At 36.2% G+C, this 17,833-nt stretch overlaps 3 protein-coding genes across 3 annotated transcripts; 2 read left to right on the top strand and 1 right to left on the bottom strand.

Annotated features, from left to right (window-relative positions):
- Nucleotides 1–2,516: 2,516 nt before the first annotated feature.
- Nucleotides 2,517–3,862, top strand: LOC135622175 (transcription factor MYB52-like). The gene is made up of 3 exons (XM_065123817.1): nucleotides 2,517–2,759; nucleotides 2,870–3,226; nucleotides 3,300–3,862. Exons 1-3 carry the CDS (start codon nucleotides 2,645–2,647, stop codon nucleotides 3,452–3,454), a joined length of 627 nt encoding a protein of 208 aa, XP_064979889.1. The 5' UTR covers nucleotides 2,517–2,644; the 3' UTR covers nucleotides 3,455–3,862.
- A 3,550-nt stretch (nucleotides 3,863–7,412) lies between these two features.
- LOC103999336 (transmembrane 9 superfamily member 3) lies at nucleotides 7,413–12,592 on the top strand. Its single transcript, XM_009421063.3, has 7 exons — nucleotides 7,413–7,697; nucleotides 8,396–8,436; nucleotides 8,503–9,085; nucleotides 10,667–10,804; nucleotides 10,969–11,125; nucleotides 11,335–11,819; nucleotides 12,051–12,592. The coding sequence occupies exons 1-7, from the start codon at nucleotides 7,534–7,536 to the stop codon at nucleotides 12,268–12,270; spliced, it is 1,788 nt and encodes a 595-aa protein (XP_009419338.2). The 5' UTR covers nucleotides 7,413–7,533; the 3' UTR covers nucleotides 12,271–12,592.
- A 504-nt stretch (nucleotides 12,593–13,096) lies between these two features.
- On the bottom strand, nucleotides 13,097–17,452 carry LOC103999335 (uncharacterized). Its single transcript, XM_009421062.3, has 7 exons — nucleotides 17,289–17,452; nucleotides 17,014–17,216; nucleotides 16,257–16,329; nucleotides 15,508–15,603; nucleotides 15,254–15,304; nucleotides 14,122–14,484; nucleotides 13,097–13,993 (listed from the first exon to the last, which is right to left on the bottom strand). The coding sequence occupies exons 1-7, from the start codon at nucleotides 17,442–17,444 to the stop codon at nucleotides 13,670–13,672; spliced, it is 1,266 nt and encodes a 421-aa protein (XP_009419337.2). The 5' UTR covers nucleotides 17,445–17,452; the 3' UTR covers nucleotides 13,097–13,669.
- Between the last annotated feature and the right edge of the window lie 381 nt (nucleotides 17,453–17,833).

The raw sequence follows: 17,833 nt of genomic DNA, 5'->3' as shown, positions 1-17,833 counted from the left end.
TCATTGTTTTATCCTGAACAATGAAAGAGTTGGTGGTGAAAGAGTCAGCAAACACTTTCTCCGCTGCACTGCTACCTTTAGTGTTCTTCAAGAATTCATGCTTTCTTCCTCAGTCATTCATTTTGCGAGGATTCATTCAACATGCTTGTTACCATCAACATAAGAGTCACTATCTAGTTGCTCTTATAACCTTCTTGACTTCCAACAAGATATGGTTCTTATTTTCAACTATACCTCATAGTAAAGGTAGATCATCTTTAGTGCTAGCTTTACTTCACATCTACGTTTGTTTCTTAAGTCTTACATTTCTGTATCAAATCATGTAAAATTCGTATGACACAAACATGATGCACTCTGCTGTTTGAGATGTTAAAAGATAATTGGCAACTGCTGATATTGAATGTTTATGTTGGAAATCATGGTGCAAAGTGGAAAACATAAATGTGTTAGATTCCATTCAAGGTTAGCGTAGTGTGTATATCTTTCAAGTTAGATTCCATTTAGTCAATTGATGTATACAACTGTTCTTTTACAATATACTAGTTTTATCATTCAAAAAGATCTCTTCACCTTATCCACCTCGGGCTTTCTTTTGTCTAATTTCTAAGCAAGAAATCTATATCACGTAGGTTGCCAAAATTGAATAAAAATAGGTTGGAAGAAAAAAAAAGTTTTTATATCGATCTTTTTTCAAAAAGGGAGAAGAATTATCCATAAAATTCTTCAGCTCATCCACCAATTTTTTTGTTTTAGATAGGAAATCAATATCATAAAACTGGATAGGTGTTTGATATATAAGTTATTTCAAGAAAGACCACAATCATAAAGACTTTATTAAGTTCCTCAAAAAAAACAAAAGGCTTATCAAGAATTGAAGAGTAGCTAATTACCCAAATGATGAAGAAGCACAAGGAAAGATATGATTATTACAGCAACTGTTTATCACCTCATTACTCTCCTTTTTCGCATTTAGTTAATCTCAATAGGGGTAGGATCAAGACTTGAGTGAGAAGTTTGGATACCTGTATGCAGAAATTTCTACTTGCAAATCTTGTTGACAACTAGGTATCCTGGAACTTCCAATTCAATGGTTTGATTGAAGCTGGTAAGTCAAAAGTATCTCTTCTGAATGCAAGCTAAAAGATGGTGTGAGATCGATCAGGCAAGGAGGTTGTGTTGGAGATGGAATACAGATAGAAAGTGCATTTTCCTCGGCTATGTCGTCACGTCATGAGTGAGCACAGCCGAGGATTTTAGAGTGTGAATAATTTCTGTGGAATGCTTTCCCCTTAAGTATGATTTGATGTGAAGAAAAATGAAAACATATGGTTAGGTACCATGCCACTGTTTTCATGAACTAAGAACTAACCTAGCTTTCAAAAAGGTTGGAAGTAGTTTTCTGAGAGTTTGGAGTATAACATGACTTCCAAAGCCAGAAACCACAAGATTCCTGTCCAAATCTAGAGCTTCACCATCAGGGCCAAATTTTGAATGGCATTAAGTATTTCTCTGTATGAGCAGTATGATAGTTTCCTTTTCCTAAAAGAAAGGAGGAATATGAAGAAATTTACTACCATCCTCAGCAGATCTTTGTTCTCTTGTGTGCAGTGTTCCTGCATGCCTGACTTAGGGGATTGCACCTACAAAAACACATCATTTTTCATGCACTGATAAAACAATATATTTATATATCAAGGAAGTGAAAATGAAATTAAATGTTTTGGTCTGCACCTCAACTCCTCAAGAGAAGATGAAGATGAAGATGACCTAACAGTTACACACTGATGATTCAACCCAAGAAGAAATGTGTTCTTTCCAAGTTGGCATTTGAAGTGTGTAAACTAGATTATAGTTCATAATATTTGTGTTGTGGGTGATGTAAGTTCTCCCCTAGTTGATGTAAGGGCTTGTTTTTCTTGTTCTCAGTTGCTTTCCTTCCCTCTCCTCTCTCCAGTCTCTGTATTATCCTCATTTCTTTTCAAATGAACGCACTTTATGATCAATAATCTATACATATATATGATCCAAGAGAATCTCTACACAGATTGGCACATATAAACTAGGAAGAAAGCTAAACTAAATCTCTCTCCTCTGGCTAAGATCACCACCTGGTAACAATGCTAAAAACCACAGAACTAATGAATTTAATTCCTTAATAAACTAATTTTTTTGGATTAATTTATATTAAACCTATTGTATATGCTAACATGAAAAGCCAGTTATGGTATTATACTGTATGCATACAGAAATGGAGAGAGATGTGCGGGTTTCAAGTAGAAGTTGTAGGTCAGAAACATTGGAGAGATGTTGAAAGGGGAACAGAACTACTTCACCAAACCACCCCACAATCTCTCTCTCTCTCTCTCTCTCTCTCTCTCATGCTTAGGCCACACGTACCATCAATCTGTGGTGCAAGTGTAACTATCTCTTAATTGTATGTCTTCTCTCTCGCTAACGAGAAAGCCTCTTTCCTCTTTGTATCTGTCCTTATATCTTTCCTCTCCATCTCTTCTCTTACATTTAGCTTCTCTGAGCTTTCTGCTTCTTCGGTCCTGGCTATCTTTTCCTGTAGAGATCTTGTAGAGAAAGCTCAGCAGGGGTTATCTTTGCCTGTCACCCTTGTGGACAGTGATTTGAAGATAGGATGTGCAGTAGAGGGCACTGGAGGCCGGAGGAAGACGAGAAGCTGAAGGAGTTGGTCAGTAGGTTTGGTCCTCACAACTGGAACGCCATCGCAGAGAAGCTTCAAGGAAGATCAGGTGCAAGCATAGTTTAGATTCCTTCCTTCTTCTTTTTTTTATCTCCAAAGTCTTGTCTTCCGGTCCCGAATTGAATGTTACTAACACATGTTGAGTAAAATCTCCGTCAGGTAAAAGCTGTAGGCTCAGATGGTTCAATCAGCTGGATCCAAGGATCAACCGCAGCCCCTTCACGGAGGAGGAAGAAGAACGGCTCCTCGCTTCGCACCGCGTTCACGGCAACCGCTGGGCGGCCATCGCCAGGCTCTTCCCTGGTCGTACCGACAACGCAGTGAAGAACCATTGGCATGTGATCATGGCTCGTCGGCATCGAAAAGCTACTGCCAAAAGCATATATACAGCCACAGGCAGATCAACAGAAGACAAGGACAAGGGATCAGAGTCGAGGCATATATACAACCACCTTAAGTTACTGCCAAAAGCATTCTTCTCCGACCTCCATGATCATATTCCCCAGATGGCCAAAGGTAACTGAGTACATGTATAGTTCCTCCATTCAATGACTCCTTTTGCCATCTTCATATTCCGATGTTGTTGCAGATGGAGAGAGTTCAACTGAGTTCTATGATTTTCTTCAAGTAAACACCGAGTCTGATGGTGCTAAATGTCATTCAAGTGTAGAGGAACAGGAGGAGGAGGAGGAGGCTGAGGAGGAATGGAGAAAAGCTGGTGTTCCCTTCATAGATTTCTTGTAAGTCAGAAGTTCTCCCTAAGATATCTTATCTAGCAACAGTTATAGTGTACAAAAAATATTTTACATCCTCGATCTCACTAATATAATTCCATGTCTGTTCATGATATCATTTAGTAGTAGAGATATGAAGACTCTCTACCAGTAATAAAATCATGTAGCATGCATAGATCTTATGTAATATATCGAATTCTTAAGTAATAAGCTGGCATGTTGACATCATGCCCTTGTTTCAGAACTACCAAGGCAAGCTTATATGGATTGATCTAATGATCAAAACCTTGTAAATCGTGCATATGTTTCACTGAGAAATTAAAAGTGTTACTTGTAATATTATCATCCTGTACACTCTCTATCTTGGTGAGTCTCTCAGGAATACATACATATATATATTGTGCCAATTCTTGTTTGACATCAATAAGCACACAACAACTGTGTCTGCTATGTTGAGATTCTTGATAAGAATGAAGTCAAATCTTCAGACTAACTAAAGGAGAAATCTTTCTTGTTTGTTTACCTTGTGGGTGGCTATTGTGTTGACATGGTTGGGACCATTGCACTCCACTAATGGAAATGTTCTTGTTTCATTGAGATTTCCCACATTCCAAAGGAATAAAAGTGACACGGTAACAGTGCCTGTAGAAAGGATTAATCTGGCATGCTATCACGATTAAGGATTAATGAGTAAGCAACGACTTCATGATGAGACATTTAACAACCTAGGCATTTAGTGATTATGAAGCAAGAACAAATTAATCCTCTATTAATCTATTCTTTGTTCTATTACCAGTTTTGGTCCAAATAATTCCCAGCAATTAGAGATCAAGGCATAATCCATATCGAGACGATCATCCTCTTTAAGCGATTCGTTAATCAGCTTGCAGAACATAATTCTCACTTCGAGAAGAATCTTCACGCATATTTTTTTTAATCTTGAACCATTAAGAATACTCAGTATTTTTCTATATATATGTATATATGTATGTATGTATGTATGTATGATATAAATATTCCTCAACAAATATTGGTACCATCTTATTATCATTCCTAGTAACTTTACATATCTACTTCAATATTTTTATCTTATCGAACAAATTTTTATATATTTTAAGAAACCAAGGTAAATAAATAAAAAATAAAAAAAAATATATTAATAACTAAATAATCTACCCATATGTCGAAACCCTATAAGTTACAATATTTTACAAGTCAATAGTAATTACAACTTAATCTCTAAATGATATTAATATATTATAATCCTAATCAAGCTTAAACTTCATCAAATTTATATCAACATGAACTTAACAGGAACACCATTAGTAGTACTGAGGTAGTTAACAACTAATACAATATCAATGCTGATATAGTTATTTTTTTTCCTCAAATTCCTCTTGTATTGTATTGTTAATAGTGGCATAGTAATATGCCACTATTATCAAGTCTTGGAAATCATTAGATCATTGTTAGGATGATATGAGCCATCATAATCCAATAAAATTAGGAGGATCTTTGTTATGCTCTTAGACCACTTAGTTGAAATAGACTTAATGGATTGAGCATTTGCAAGAGCTATGGAATGGCTTGTTATGGTGATCACAAAACTGGTCATCATTCTGATGATTCCAAATAAGACAAAAAGAGTTAGTCATTAGGCTTCATAATTTACAGACTGCTAAAATGTCCATAAGCCTCCAATAACTAATCTCCTTAAGACCAATTGGCAAATACATTCAATTGAATCTTCAGCTTTATAAATTCCAAGGACTCATCTGTTGTATTATTAGATGCATTAGGTGTTCAACCCTTGCAGGAAATAGTTGAATTGATTCTCAATCTTAATCTTCTCTTCTAATGCTTCCAAAGTGTTTTGTGTCTATCCAAAATATAACACCTATAACCACACATTATGATGGTTGGAATTCATTTGTACATAAGTAATCCCACTTTGAAGAGAAAATAAGTCTTACCTCAGAGAGAGAGAGAGAGAGAGAGAGAGAGAGAGAGTAGATCTCAAACACTTGCAGGCCTGGTTGGAGTAGTTCACAAGTAAACGAGAACCATGATTTATAGAAGAATCTACCAAGCAGTATGATCAACAATGATATGAAAGCAAAAGTGCTCGACTTTGGAATTCAGGTGCATGCTTCAAGGAAACTTTGAAGAGACAAGTGTTGGGATTCTTGTGTGAAGAAAGAGTAATCCTACATTTGAAAGATGGAAAAATGAAGAGCTTCTGTGTGTGCTTGAGGTATGATCACAATTTTCCTTGTGATGAATACATAAGTGAAAGCTTTCAATGAACATGGTTCAACTTAAATATAAAAAAATAACTAATTTTGAGGGTATACATATATAATAATTTTGTCATTTTAATGTATTAAGTCTTATATTTTTTAAATAATTAAAATATTTTTTTAATTTATTGTAAATAAATATTAATTTACCTTCACATATTCATGAGTCCCTATGTATTGATTGCATTAACTATAGTCTAATTTTGTTTAAATTTGTGAAGTTTATACATGATAACATTCGTAATTGTATGATATATTTCAGATGTAAGTTTTGTCCGGTAGATATTAAATATTTAACATATCTTGATCAGAATTAAAATCCATTTAAATATATTTTCATTTGGTTATTTCTCGATAAAAGTCCAATTTTTTTAATTTTTCTTGTGATAGTGTTCCTAATTTCCAAATGCATAAAGAGAGCTCCTATTTAAAAAATAATAAAAATGCCTTCCCTTAACAGCTTAAAGTTTGAGTTTTCCATGGAAAATGAGTTTTGAGTCTAAATTCAATTAGATTGAACCAGTCAAGCCAATCCTATGTTAAACTGAACTAGTTATAATATTTTTTAATAAGGTTATAGTATTTTTCCTTTAACTAAATTGGTTAGTTTTCTTCTAAATAAGGTTACAATATTTTTTTGTTATCCAAGTAAAAATATTATTACTCTATTCAATTCAAAAATATCTTAATTAATTTAAATTATCAAAAATATTAATGTAAGCTTAAATTTAAGCATATAATTTTTTTAAGAATATTATAAGGGCAAATTCTCGACCATAGCTTTAATAAATTCTCGTAGAGCCCTGTCTTCATCGCACCGATCATCACCTTCACATCTAACCTCCTCACATATGCCTTCACCCTCGCCTCTTGTTATCTCTGTGCACAGACCCTTCATGCTCTTCCTATCCTCCTCTACCATCGTTAAAAATGACCTACGTGTTGTCACCCTCATCGTTCTCACCTGTGATCGCCTCTGCCCCAATACCCATGTAGTCTTATGATCAACCGCCTCTACCACTATCACACCTCACCTATGTTTGCTATCTCCTTGTGCGATCCCCCTACCCTCCGCTTGCCACTCTCCTCTATCGTTATAAATAAAAATCTATGGACCCTTGCTCCTAGTTGCCTTCGTCATCATCTAAGAGAAGGGGATACTAGGCTAGGGCACGTGGGCCGTTAGTCATCTCCATCATCCCTATTATTTTTTATAAATAATAATTTTTTTAGAATTTTCTCATACTATAATAATTTATATTGATTAAAAATAATGATAAAAAATTATAAGGGTCTTGATGTATTTTAAAATAAACACATGATAAAAATTATATTTTTCCACTTTATCTAAAAATTTAGGTATAATATTTTTAAAAAATATTATAAAGGAATGATAATAAAGTTACAGTATTTATGGTTTATTAATAAAAATAATAATACTATATTAAAAATATATTATAAATAAAAAATACTGTGATTTTATTCAAAACTATTGTAATATTAGAAAGCAAAATTTTGATAAAAAAACTATTTTTTAAGAGTATTTTGATATTTTTATAAAGAAATAAAAACTTCTAATTTTGATTTTTTTTTATTCTCTTCAAACCATTTGTCAGACGAACGCACATAACATAAATAGTAGATATATTATAATAGCAGACGAGCAACGCGAATCCACGAATTCTATCCACAGACGTCTCACAATACGCTGTTCCTTCTTCCTTCTTTCCCGTCGCACCACTTGTGCTCTGATCTCTTTGGTTCCGTTTCTCGGATCGAAGGGAAAGGGATGGGGAGGGAACCGATGGATCTGGCGGCGGCGGTGGCGGTGGCGCTGCTGCTGCTCTGCTTCGGGATCGCAGGAGTTGCGTCGGACGCCTCCGACCACCGCTATAAGAAAAGAGACTCCGTACCCCTCTACGCCAACAAGGTCGGCCCTTTCCATAACCCTAGGTGAGGCTTGTATTCCTTCTCTCAGTCTGCGTGCTCCGATGTGAGATCTCTCGGGTTTCGTTTCCTGATGGCGATGATGCGTTCTTTCATCGGTTTTTCGGAGATTAGAATCGCTGGACGACGATCGGCCTTGAATTCCTTTTATTGGCCCGAAAATTATGTGAAATTGAAGGAAATTTTGGTAATTTCTTGTGGAAGAAGTGTTATGTACGTTCGAATCCCCTAAATGCTATTGATTTTTAGGATGAACGCAAGTTGCTGGTTCCTTATTTAGGGTTTTGCTCCCAACATAATCGTAAGGCTTCATTTCTCTTCGAGTTGTTGTGATGTCTTTGACGATCTCGAGAATCTTGACTGCGCAACGTGTTTTGTGTAATGAGTTCATCCAATCTCGAGAAACTTGACTGATCATCGCGTTGTCCCGTGAGTTCATCCAATCTTGTCGTGGATATTAGAAGTAAAGAAAGTTTAGGCCACTGACAGCTTCTGAATGTTTCAGAAATGGGACAACTTAGGATCCCATTGTTTTTAGCTGATTTAGATTATTAAGTTCTTAAATCATCGAAGATGATGCATAATTTAGTTCTCGTTCAATCGATCAAAGTAGAAAGAGTTAGATGCTTGAACACTCAAATGTTGAATACTATTCATAATTTGATTCTTGTATGAAGCTTACCTGTTCGTTTATTTCTTTACAGTGAGACATATCGCTACTTTGATCTCCCCTTTTGCGCTCCAGGTTGGTTTCTACTTTTCTATTTGTTGATTTGTATGTCTCTTTGCTTATGTCTGATGTTGACAACAGAACATGTGACTGAGATTAGAGAAGCTCTTGGTGAAGTTCTGAATGGGGATCGCCTTGTAGATGCCCCCTACAAGCTTAATTTCGTAGTGGATCTTGATTCCAAACAGCTTTGCAAGAAGAAACTTACGAAAGAGGATGTGGCCAAGTTTAGAAGTGCTGTTACAAAGGACTATTATTTCCAGATGTACTTTGATGACCTCCCCATCTGGGGATTCATTGGGAAGGTTGACAAGGAAGGCAAAGATCTGGGTGATTATAAATACTACCTATACAGGCATATCCACTTTGATGTCCTCTATAATGGTGATCGTGTGATTGAGATTACTGTCCACACCGACCCTAGTGCATTGGTGGATCTCACAGACGATAAGGAAATCGAGGTGGATTTTATGTACTCAGTCAAGTGGAAGGAGACAAGCACACCATTTGAAAAAAGGATGGAAAAGTACTCACTGACATATTCACAAACGCATCATCTGGAGATTCATTGGTTCTCAATCATCAACTCATGTGTTACAGTTCTTCTCTTGACTGGTTTCCTAGCCACAATTCTGATGCGGGTGTTGAAGAATGATTTTGTCAAGTGAGATATCTTTCGAGTTCCTAACTTTTAACTCTGTGATATCTTTCAAGTTCCTAACACTTAACTTTGGTGCTGCGTGTTCTTCCATAAGTTTTATTATGATTATTAATAGATGGCAAAAGAGAACCTTGACATGTTTAAAATATATTGAAGGAGTAACACCATACTTGACTATTTACCAGTTTCCTTATAGATTTTGACAATTAGATGCTTGTAATGTCTGATCAGCTTCCATTTTTTATGTCAAATATTAAACAGATCTTGTGAATTGTTATGGGGATTATGACTATAATGGAGAATTATTTATTAATATTTGGAAGTTATAAATTTTTGGTGTTAAAGGAAACTTGGTACTTCATCATTTTTTCATTTTTAAATTGTTTGAATGCTAATTTTATTCGATACACATTGTGAATGTAATTCCTGGTTATAAGCCAAAAAACAAAGAATAAGTAATTGCGCATACTAGGTATAATTTTATAATTTACTAGATTCAATTGAATTCAGTGTGATTACTTCTTAACCCTAGCGAACATAAAATGTGTCGTATATAGAATCAGTTCAACTTCCAGTGAGGTTGTGTTGAGGTTCTTGATGAACTTTCTATAGCTAAAATTTCTGTAATAGTAAGTTTATCTTGCTTGTTATTCAATCATTTATGAAAAGAAAATACAAATATGACATTGAGTGTTCTAAATGAGTGAAACATCAATGTATAGCTGTATATGTCTCTCCGATGAAAGTACTACAGGATGTTTATTTCCACAGAATGCTTCCACATTCTAGGTAAATATTTCAGTGGAAACATGATGATGTCCTAAGTCAAGGACTATGGGATCTTGTGTATGTGAACTATGCAAAAATATATTGCAGGCCCAGGTAAATACCCCTGATGAGAGATTGTCCAGTTATGACCAAGCTGTAAATCATAGATGGCAATAGATCACATATATCACTCATGGACCATAAGAAACTAAGCTAAGTTGACCAACTTAACCCTTTGTGTAGAATACGCAGATCATGCTTTTGTGTATTCCAACACAGTCAATTGGACCAAAAAGCCATCTTACTGTTCTGTTTCGAGAAAAGTAGAAATTGCTTGCATTAGAGTAATATTGCTTCTAGCTTAAAATGTCTTAAGGTTTCTTCTTTGCTCATGATTTCCCAAAACCATAAGGAGATTGATTCGAGGTCTTATAATTCGTAGTCCAAAAGACTTCACACTTGTTTACATGTTTCATAGTTTTATCTAAATTATGCATTTGTTCCATATAATTTATTGAGAACTGCATATACTTCAGTATGCAATACCTTGATGCTTGCATACTTAAGCCACTTTTTTGCACATTGCTTATAGCCTATTTAGTTACCAAAATATTGTTTTAAATTCTAAAAAAAATTGCAAACTGATATGATCAATTTAAGTAATGACATCAAATTGGATTTTGTCTTGTCGACAATCATTTTGTCCACCTAGATGATAAGGATGATGTTGAGATCTCTTAGGGACATTTTGATTTTTTTTGTGCATGCAAATTTATTCATAAACTTAAACTTGTGTCCTCTTTGTGTTCCTTGAAGGTATGCCCATGATGAGGAGTCTGCTGAGGAGCAAGAAGAGACTGGCTGGAAATATATCCATGGAGATGTGTTTAGATTCCCAAAGAACAAATCACTCTTTGCAGCATGTCTTGGTTCTGGCACACAATTATTTGCTCTGTGAGTATCTCTAGAAAGGCTTGTTTCGAGTAATTTGAGAAACAATAAAACAGAACTGCAGAGATCAACTTTTTGTTTTTTTTATTAACTTTTTGTTGTAGCGTCTATCAAATGATGATGTTTACTTGGATTAACTTTTTTGTTTCCCTTGACATTCATCGCAGCACGGTTTTCATTTTTGTTCTTGCATTAATTGGGGTTTTCTATCCTTACAATCGTGGGGCTCTTTTTACTGCTCTGGTAGTCATCTATGCACTTACCTCTGGGATTGCTGGATATACTGCTACCTCTTTCTACTGTCAGCTCGAGGGAACAAATTGGGTGAGACATTTTCCTCGACGACATTTCCTTATTTTTTCCCTTCTGCTGCTTTGCTCGTCAAATTAAAATGCAGAATGATCCAGATATATGTTTGCTTTTGCATTCATACCCATTAAAGACTCTTGCTGAAACGGTAGCTTAAGAAAAAACTTAACAAGTGAATAAGGTGATTCAAGGTTTTATATGCTTATTCATTTTCTGTTTGGCAGGTAAGGAATTTGCTGTTGACCGGATGCCTCTTCTGTGGGCCTCTGTTCCTGACATTCTGTTTCCTCAACACTGTTGCTATTGTGTATAGTGCCACTGCAGCTTTACCATTTGGAACCATTGTTGTTATTGTTCTCATTTGGACATTGGTAACCTCTCCGTTGCTTGTTTTGGGTGGAATTGCTGGTAAAAATAGTAAAAATGAATTCCAAGCCCCTTGTCGGACAAAAAAGTTTCCTAGAGAGATTCCACCACTCCCTTGGTATCGAGGAACACTTCCACAGATGGCAATGGCTGGTTTTCTGCCTTTCAGTGCAATCTACATTGAGCTTTACTACATCTTTGCCAGCGTGTGGGGCCACAGTATTTACACCATATATAGCATTCTGTTCATAGTGTTCATCATCCTCCTCATTGTGACCGCATTCATCACCATTGCGCTAACCTACTTTCAGCTTGCTGCTGAAGACCATGAATGGTGGTGGAGGTAAGCCTACATTATAATTTCTTCACTTTTAGCTAGCCTGTCTAATCATTTGTGCTTCTATGCTGATGCAATTGCATACAGACTTTTTTGACGACTAATCTTTGCTGCATATGTCATGCATTCTAGGGACCTCTATTACTTGTCGGGAAGTTCTTATTTAGAACAGGATTCAATTTTCTTTGAATTCCTTTCTCTACTCAATTGATCTGACTTGATCTCACTGCAATGCAGGTCTTTCCTATGTGGAGGATCTACTGGTGTATTTGTGTATGCATACTGTTTGTACTACTACTATGCCCGATCTGATATGTCTGGCTTTATGCAGACATCCTTCTTCTTTGGTTATATGGCTTGCATCTGCTATGGCTTCTTCCTTATGCTTGGCATGGTTGGCTTCCGTGCAGCATTGCTGTTTGTACGGCACATCTATCGATCCATCAAGTGTGAGTAACCTGTCAGTACCAAATCGAATTGATGAATCCGATTGCTTTGCGGGGATTAGGAGTTGTATCAACCATCCAGTTAAATCTTGCCCTTTGCGGGGATTAGGAGTAATACCAGTTTGAACCGACTGGGCCCTGCTTCTTCCAGAAATAGGCAGTTACTAATCATTAGTATCTATAGTTGTATGTTTCCCTGTCTTTGATCACTTGTTCCATTTGCCAATTCTTTGTGTGACATTGTTAAGTAGTTTTTCTTACATGTATCTGCACATTCGTGGAATGGCTATCTTATGAACCACTTGGATATGTTATAAGACATATTTCTCTATACATCTAAAGAAACTTGTTTAAGAGCATGGATATCTATCTATTCATGCTTACAAGTATCTGTGAGGGCTGGTCTTCCTCATTCTGGTTAATAACCTTCCATATTGTCCAATAGTAGGAGTAAATGGACAACAAATTTGGAGGCTTTTTACTGATGTCTAAGAACAAATTAAGAGCAATTGCATCAGCAGCCGTTTTCAGTGACTCCACAAGATTTGATGATAGATACAGCTGATACAAACAATTAAGTCAAAAGGCCATTAATAAATTATTTATCAAGAACTTCATCTACTTTACAGTGACATTAGCTTCAATTCAATTTCAACAACTCAACACTGACTTGGCTTTAGCTTTCGCATTCAACATTAAATTCTTGATACGATGACTTCAAATCCTACTCCACGAATTATACGAAAACTTTCAATCCTACTCCATGCCCGGCTTACAGGACTAGCGTTTTCTTTTGAGCAGTAGATAGGATCTGTCCCAATGTCATTCATTCAGAGATAAGCAATAAACATTTTGCATTATATATTTGTTCCCATCAACTAGTTCGAGAGGATTACATGGTGGGTCATGCGTGCTACATTTGCATTCGGATGAACAGAAATCATACCCAAGGATGCTCACTCTACGACATCGTACATCAAATCCAGACTTCTCTTGGGGAACCCAATACACACTAGATGCCACCAAAGGCAACATAGGGTTGGGCTCAATTTGTTGAACTTGCAGTCTTCGAGAGAGAAGATAAGCTTTGTGACCCAAAGACAAAGTCAGAATACCATAACAATTGAAATAGACATAAACCGACCATAAGACCAACAACAACATGTTGCATTAAGAATATAAATGACCAACAACAACAATATAAATGACCAACGACATGTTGCATTAAGGTGTATGAAAATACGAGAAGAACCAACCCCATTTAGATCAAGATTTTGCTCACAACAGTGCATCTCATTTTTGCTCGGGGAGATGTGTAACCATTGATGTGAAGTACCCAAAATTTTGCAGTGGAAATGCATCTAGCATTTCATACTACAACCTCCTCCTTTATCGGCTTTATTGGTCTCGTCATAGAAGCTCAGTAGCATCAACAAAGGACAGAGTATGATTCGATAACCAGTATGGAACAAGAATCAACAATTTTCTATGCAATTCAGACATGTATTCTTCCCACCTGGCAATTCCGAGCACCAAGTCATCCCAGCTGAATGAAGGTTTTGGGTCATGACGTGATATGCCACCTAAAATTGCCTCCCCAAGTTTGTAATCACATGGCACCAACAGCTCCAAGTTGTTTGATCTCTTGAGAACAGTTGGTCTGGTCGATCCTGCACGATGTACTTCTCTTTCTGTTGCTAATTCAGCGGCTTTCCAGACACAGAATTGGACAACCTATTACAAAGATTTTTTAGCAATGAGTAGTAGATCAAAGAGTGGAGCTTAAGTTATAAAATAGATGCTTAGACAAGAACTCATCCAAAGTTCAATGCTTCTATTGCATGATCTACTTTACAGGTTACCTGCAAGGCATGCAGACTGTTGACAAATTCTCTGTCAACAACTTCGTCACCCCTACCAAGATACAATCTCCCATCAAGCAGCTCGAGAGGATCGCATGGTGAATCATCCATGCTACATTTGCCTTCGGATGGACAGAAGTCGTAACCAAGGATGCTCACTCTAGCACAGCGTACATCAAATCCAGACTTCTCCTGGGCCAACCAATACATACAACTTGATGCCGGCAAAGGCAAGAAAGGTTTGGGTTCAATATGTTCAACTAGTAGTCTTTGAGAGAGAAGATTGATAAGCTTCGTGTCCTCGTCATGTGCACTGTCACGTGTGAACCAAAGAGTTAAGGTCAGTCTTTCACCATCGATTACCTGTTCCAGATTTAGATAGATCAGGATACCATAACAATTGTAACGGATATTTGATATAAACCAACCATGATGCATATAAAAGAGCAAAACCTATTGCATTAAGAATTTCCGTTATGTAATCTGCTTGTGAGGTCAAATAAGAGGGTTATCACGAATTTATTAGCACAAGGGAACTCATGTTGACAAGTATCAAGATGCAGGACTGTTCACTGGAGTTTCAGATTGGGTTCAATATAAGTCTTGAGTTCATTAGGATCGAGTAAATCAAGCCTTAATTGTAGATTGACTTTGTTTTAGTTGATTCAGTTGTGTTTTTTTATACTTATAATATTGTCATTTGTTTTTATTAGTAATTTTAGTGTTGTAAAAGAAAGTCCACGATGCTCTGCAATTTTAGAATCCAAGTTATCCAACAAAATTCAAACTTTTGAATGCGGCCTCTCCTTTAACCCCGGTCATACATTGAGTAGAAAATGAGTTTATAAGGTCACTATCTGTATATATTGAGCTGAGAAAACCACGTTGTATTGATGAGTTTGATTAATGAATAGTTTCCTGGCCAAATGGTTTTGGTTACATCAATATCAAAGTAGCAGTCATTTCATAGGAATCAATTAATAAAAAATTCTACAAAATCTTTGCTGTGTGAATTATTATTCACATTAAACTAATATGAATTTATTCTATATGCAATCAATTCAATTGCAATTTGAAACTAATATTTAGTTAGTGCAAACTAAAATAATAAACAAGTTGATGATATATATACCTCATCTACAGAATGAACATTGCGTTCATCAGCTGTGTAGACCACAACATCCTGAAAATAATTAAGAAATTTGTTACTTAAGAAAGCCATATCTTGCTCCAGGACTGATATACGAATTTTTAATTTTTGAGCTTTGTCTTTCAACAACTAGTTGATTTCTTAACAATAAATTTGCATTATGCAGCAGAACATTTTATAAACATGGCAAAGTAGGTATTAAGGACACTGTAAGATATCTTCAACGAAGTGCTTACTCCAGCAGTGGGTGCAATTGACGAGGGTTCCCCATCTTTAAAATGAAAAAGTCCACCATTAAAATCTTTTTCATGGCTGTTCAAGTAGCAGACTGCCTTCAACATAAACAAGCACAAGTCAGCAATAGCATAATGTTATATCAAATGAAGACTGAAAGAAAAGGAATGTGAAATCGTCCATAATGCTAAGAATAAAAACTATAGGTTTATGGTTCAAAATCGAAAGGCTTGCCCTATCTATTAGACATTATTTGTTCATCATCTTAAAGTCCAGAAATTTATGCAACACAAGCACCAAGTATTATGCCAGTTTGACGGTGATGGATCTATATCTTGGAAAATAGAAGATAAAAGAACAGTAAATAATTTCAATAGAATTTGCTGGTAGAAATCAAAAGGTAACAACATGAGGATTTTTCAAAATTAAATTAAAATTATTCTATGACATATTATTGGTGTATTATCATTCATTTGGATCCATTTAGTGGATGGGCTTAATCAGAGAAGGTAATGAAATAACACTCTTAAATTTAAGACTGTTATTTGATATATGATGTGTGAACAAACATGTTTGCATAGGTGTAAATGACTTTTTCAGGATTCAAAGTCATACAATCGATTTTTTTGACACAAGAGAAAAAGCTATATTGGGTTTTAACTTTTAAGAGTCCACATGTCTCTACAATTCATAAGAAAACATGAATAAATCACCTTAACAGAAGGATAAGCCACACAACATCTGTACTAACCGCAAAGTCCCTTTGTCTTAGATAAGGCTTATTATCATCACTGTGCCATCCGATACATGCTCCCTTGCACCAACTGCATACAAAACGGGGGAACACATTTTTAAATGCAATTCTTACTTCATATTGCATCGAGAATAAATTTGCCTAAACCAAAATAAGTTTACACAATTCACCTTGTGATCACCTGATTGGTTCACAAGAAGCTTTTTGAAACAGAAATAAAAGGAAAAAAATATTTTATCAATTTAAACCAAATGCTCTGTTAAAAGGTTAGGTTATTTCATGTACAAATGCACAACTAAAGAGTATCAGGAGATAGGAGCCCTTTTATCAAGCCTAAATATGGGATAAAACTTCTGTAATCTCATACCCCCAAAAAAGTTGTGTATCATCTTCGTGCTAATTGATGATTCCCACATCTACCAAAAGCTTTTATCATTGATAGAAAAGCTAAAACGATCGTATCACATTCTGTAGCAGTCATCAAAATAATTCCAAGTTCCAACCATGAAAAATGCATCCAAAGCAGTTTAACAGGGCAGTTGAAGCTCATACACACTATGATTAGATATGAGATGCAGAAAAGCAGCATCTTTTTCTTCTTTGCCGACTCTAAATAAAGATTCCATAATACAGATGCCTATCTTTCTCATGGTGGCGATAATAGGAAGGGAACTTGGGAGTAATAATAACCTCGTAATCCAACAGAATAGCAGTGAAACGCCGATTCATTAAAAAGAAGGGAAGGAAACCTGACCTGATGAGGCCGGTGAACTCGACGAAGAGCTCGAACTCGCATCCGAAGAGATCCTCGACCGTGTCCTTGAGGCGGTCGCGAAGGGGGAGGAAGGGGATGATGAGGTGAGCGCAGTTGGTGGCGGCCAGGTGGGGGAGCGTGGTGGAGAAGACGCTGGGCCTGTAGCCCACGGTGCCGCAGCTCCGATGTATGAACTCCAATTCCTAAACAGTCATCAAACCCAATGTTTCATCAATCTATTGATCAGTGGAACGATTGGATGCCATTGGCGGTACCTTACAGAGCTCAGGGGAGACGAAGCCACGGAGAAGACGACGCGGATGCTCCGATGCGTTGGCCGCCATGGAAGCGTAGCTCAAAAAAGGGCATCGTATCCGTCCGGCGGTCGACACAAATCCATCGACGATACCGGTCGGGCCTGAGAGGGTCATCGGGTCGGATCCACTTTGAATTGGGAACCAGAATTATAAGATCCGATTAAGATATCCTACTCTTGAAATCCAACAACAAGAAGAAATTGATTATATATATATATATATATATATATATATATATATATATTCTTAATTAAATTAAAAAATTATAATATCTAATTAAAAATATGTTTAATAAAGATTTAATGTTTATTTATGGCGTAATAAAGTGGGGTCATTACATAGGCCGCTGGCGTTACTTCTTCTTTGGCATTTCTAGTAAAATAGATCTGTTTAATGGTTGTGATATAAAAAATAAACTTGACCTCCGATGAAGAATAGACATGTCGAATTGAAAGTTATATATGATAACTCAATACGATCCATTGCAGTTTAGCTGTCATGTC

Source organism: Musa acuminata, chromosome BXJ2-9 (assembly GCF_036884655.1).
Source record: "Musa acuminata AAA Group cultivar baxijiao chromosome BXJ2-9, Cavendish_Baxijiao_AAA, whole genome shotgun sequence".
Lineage (NCBI taxonomy): Eukaryota > Viridiplantae > Streptophyta > Magnoliopsida > Zingiberales > Musaceae > Musa > Musa acuminata.
This window is presented reverse-complemented; position numbering and strand designations above follow the sequence as displayed.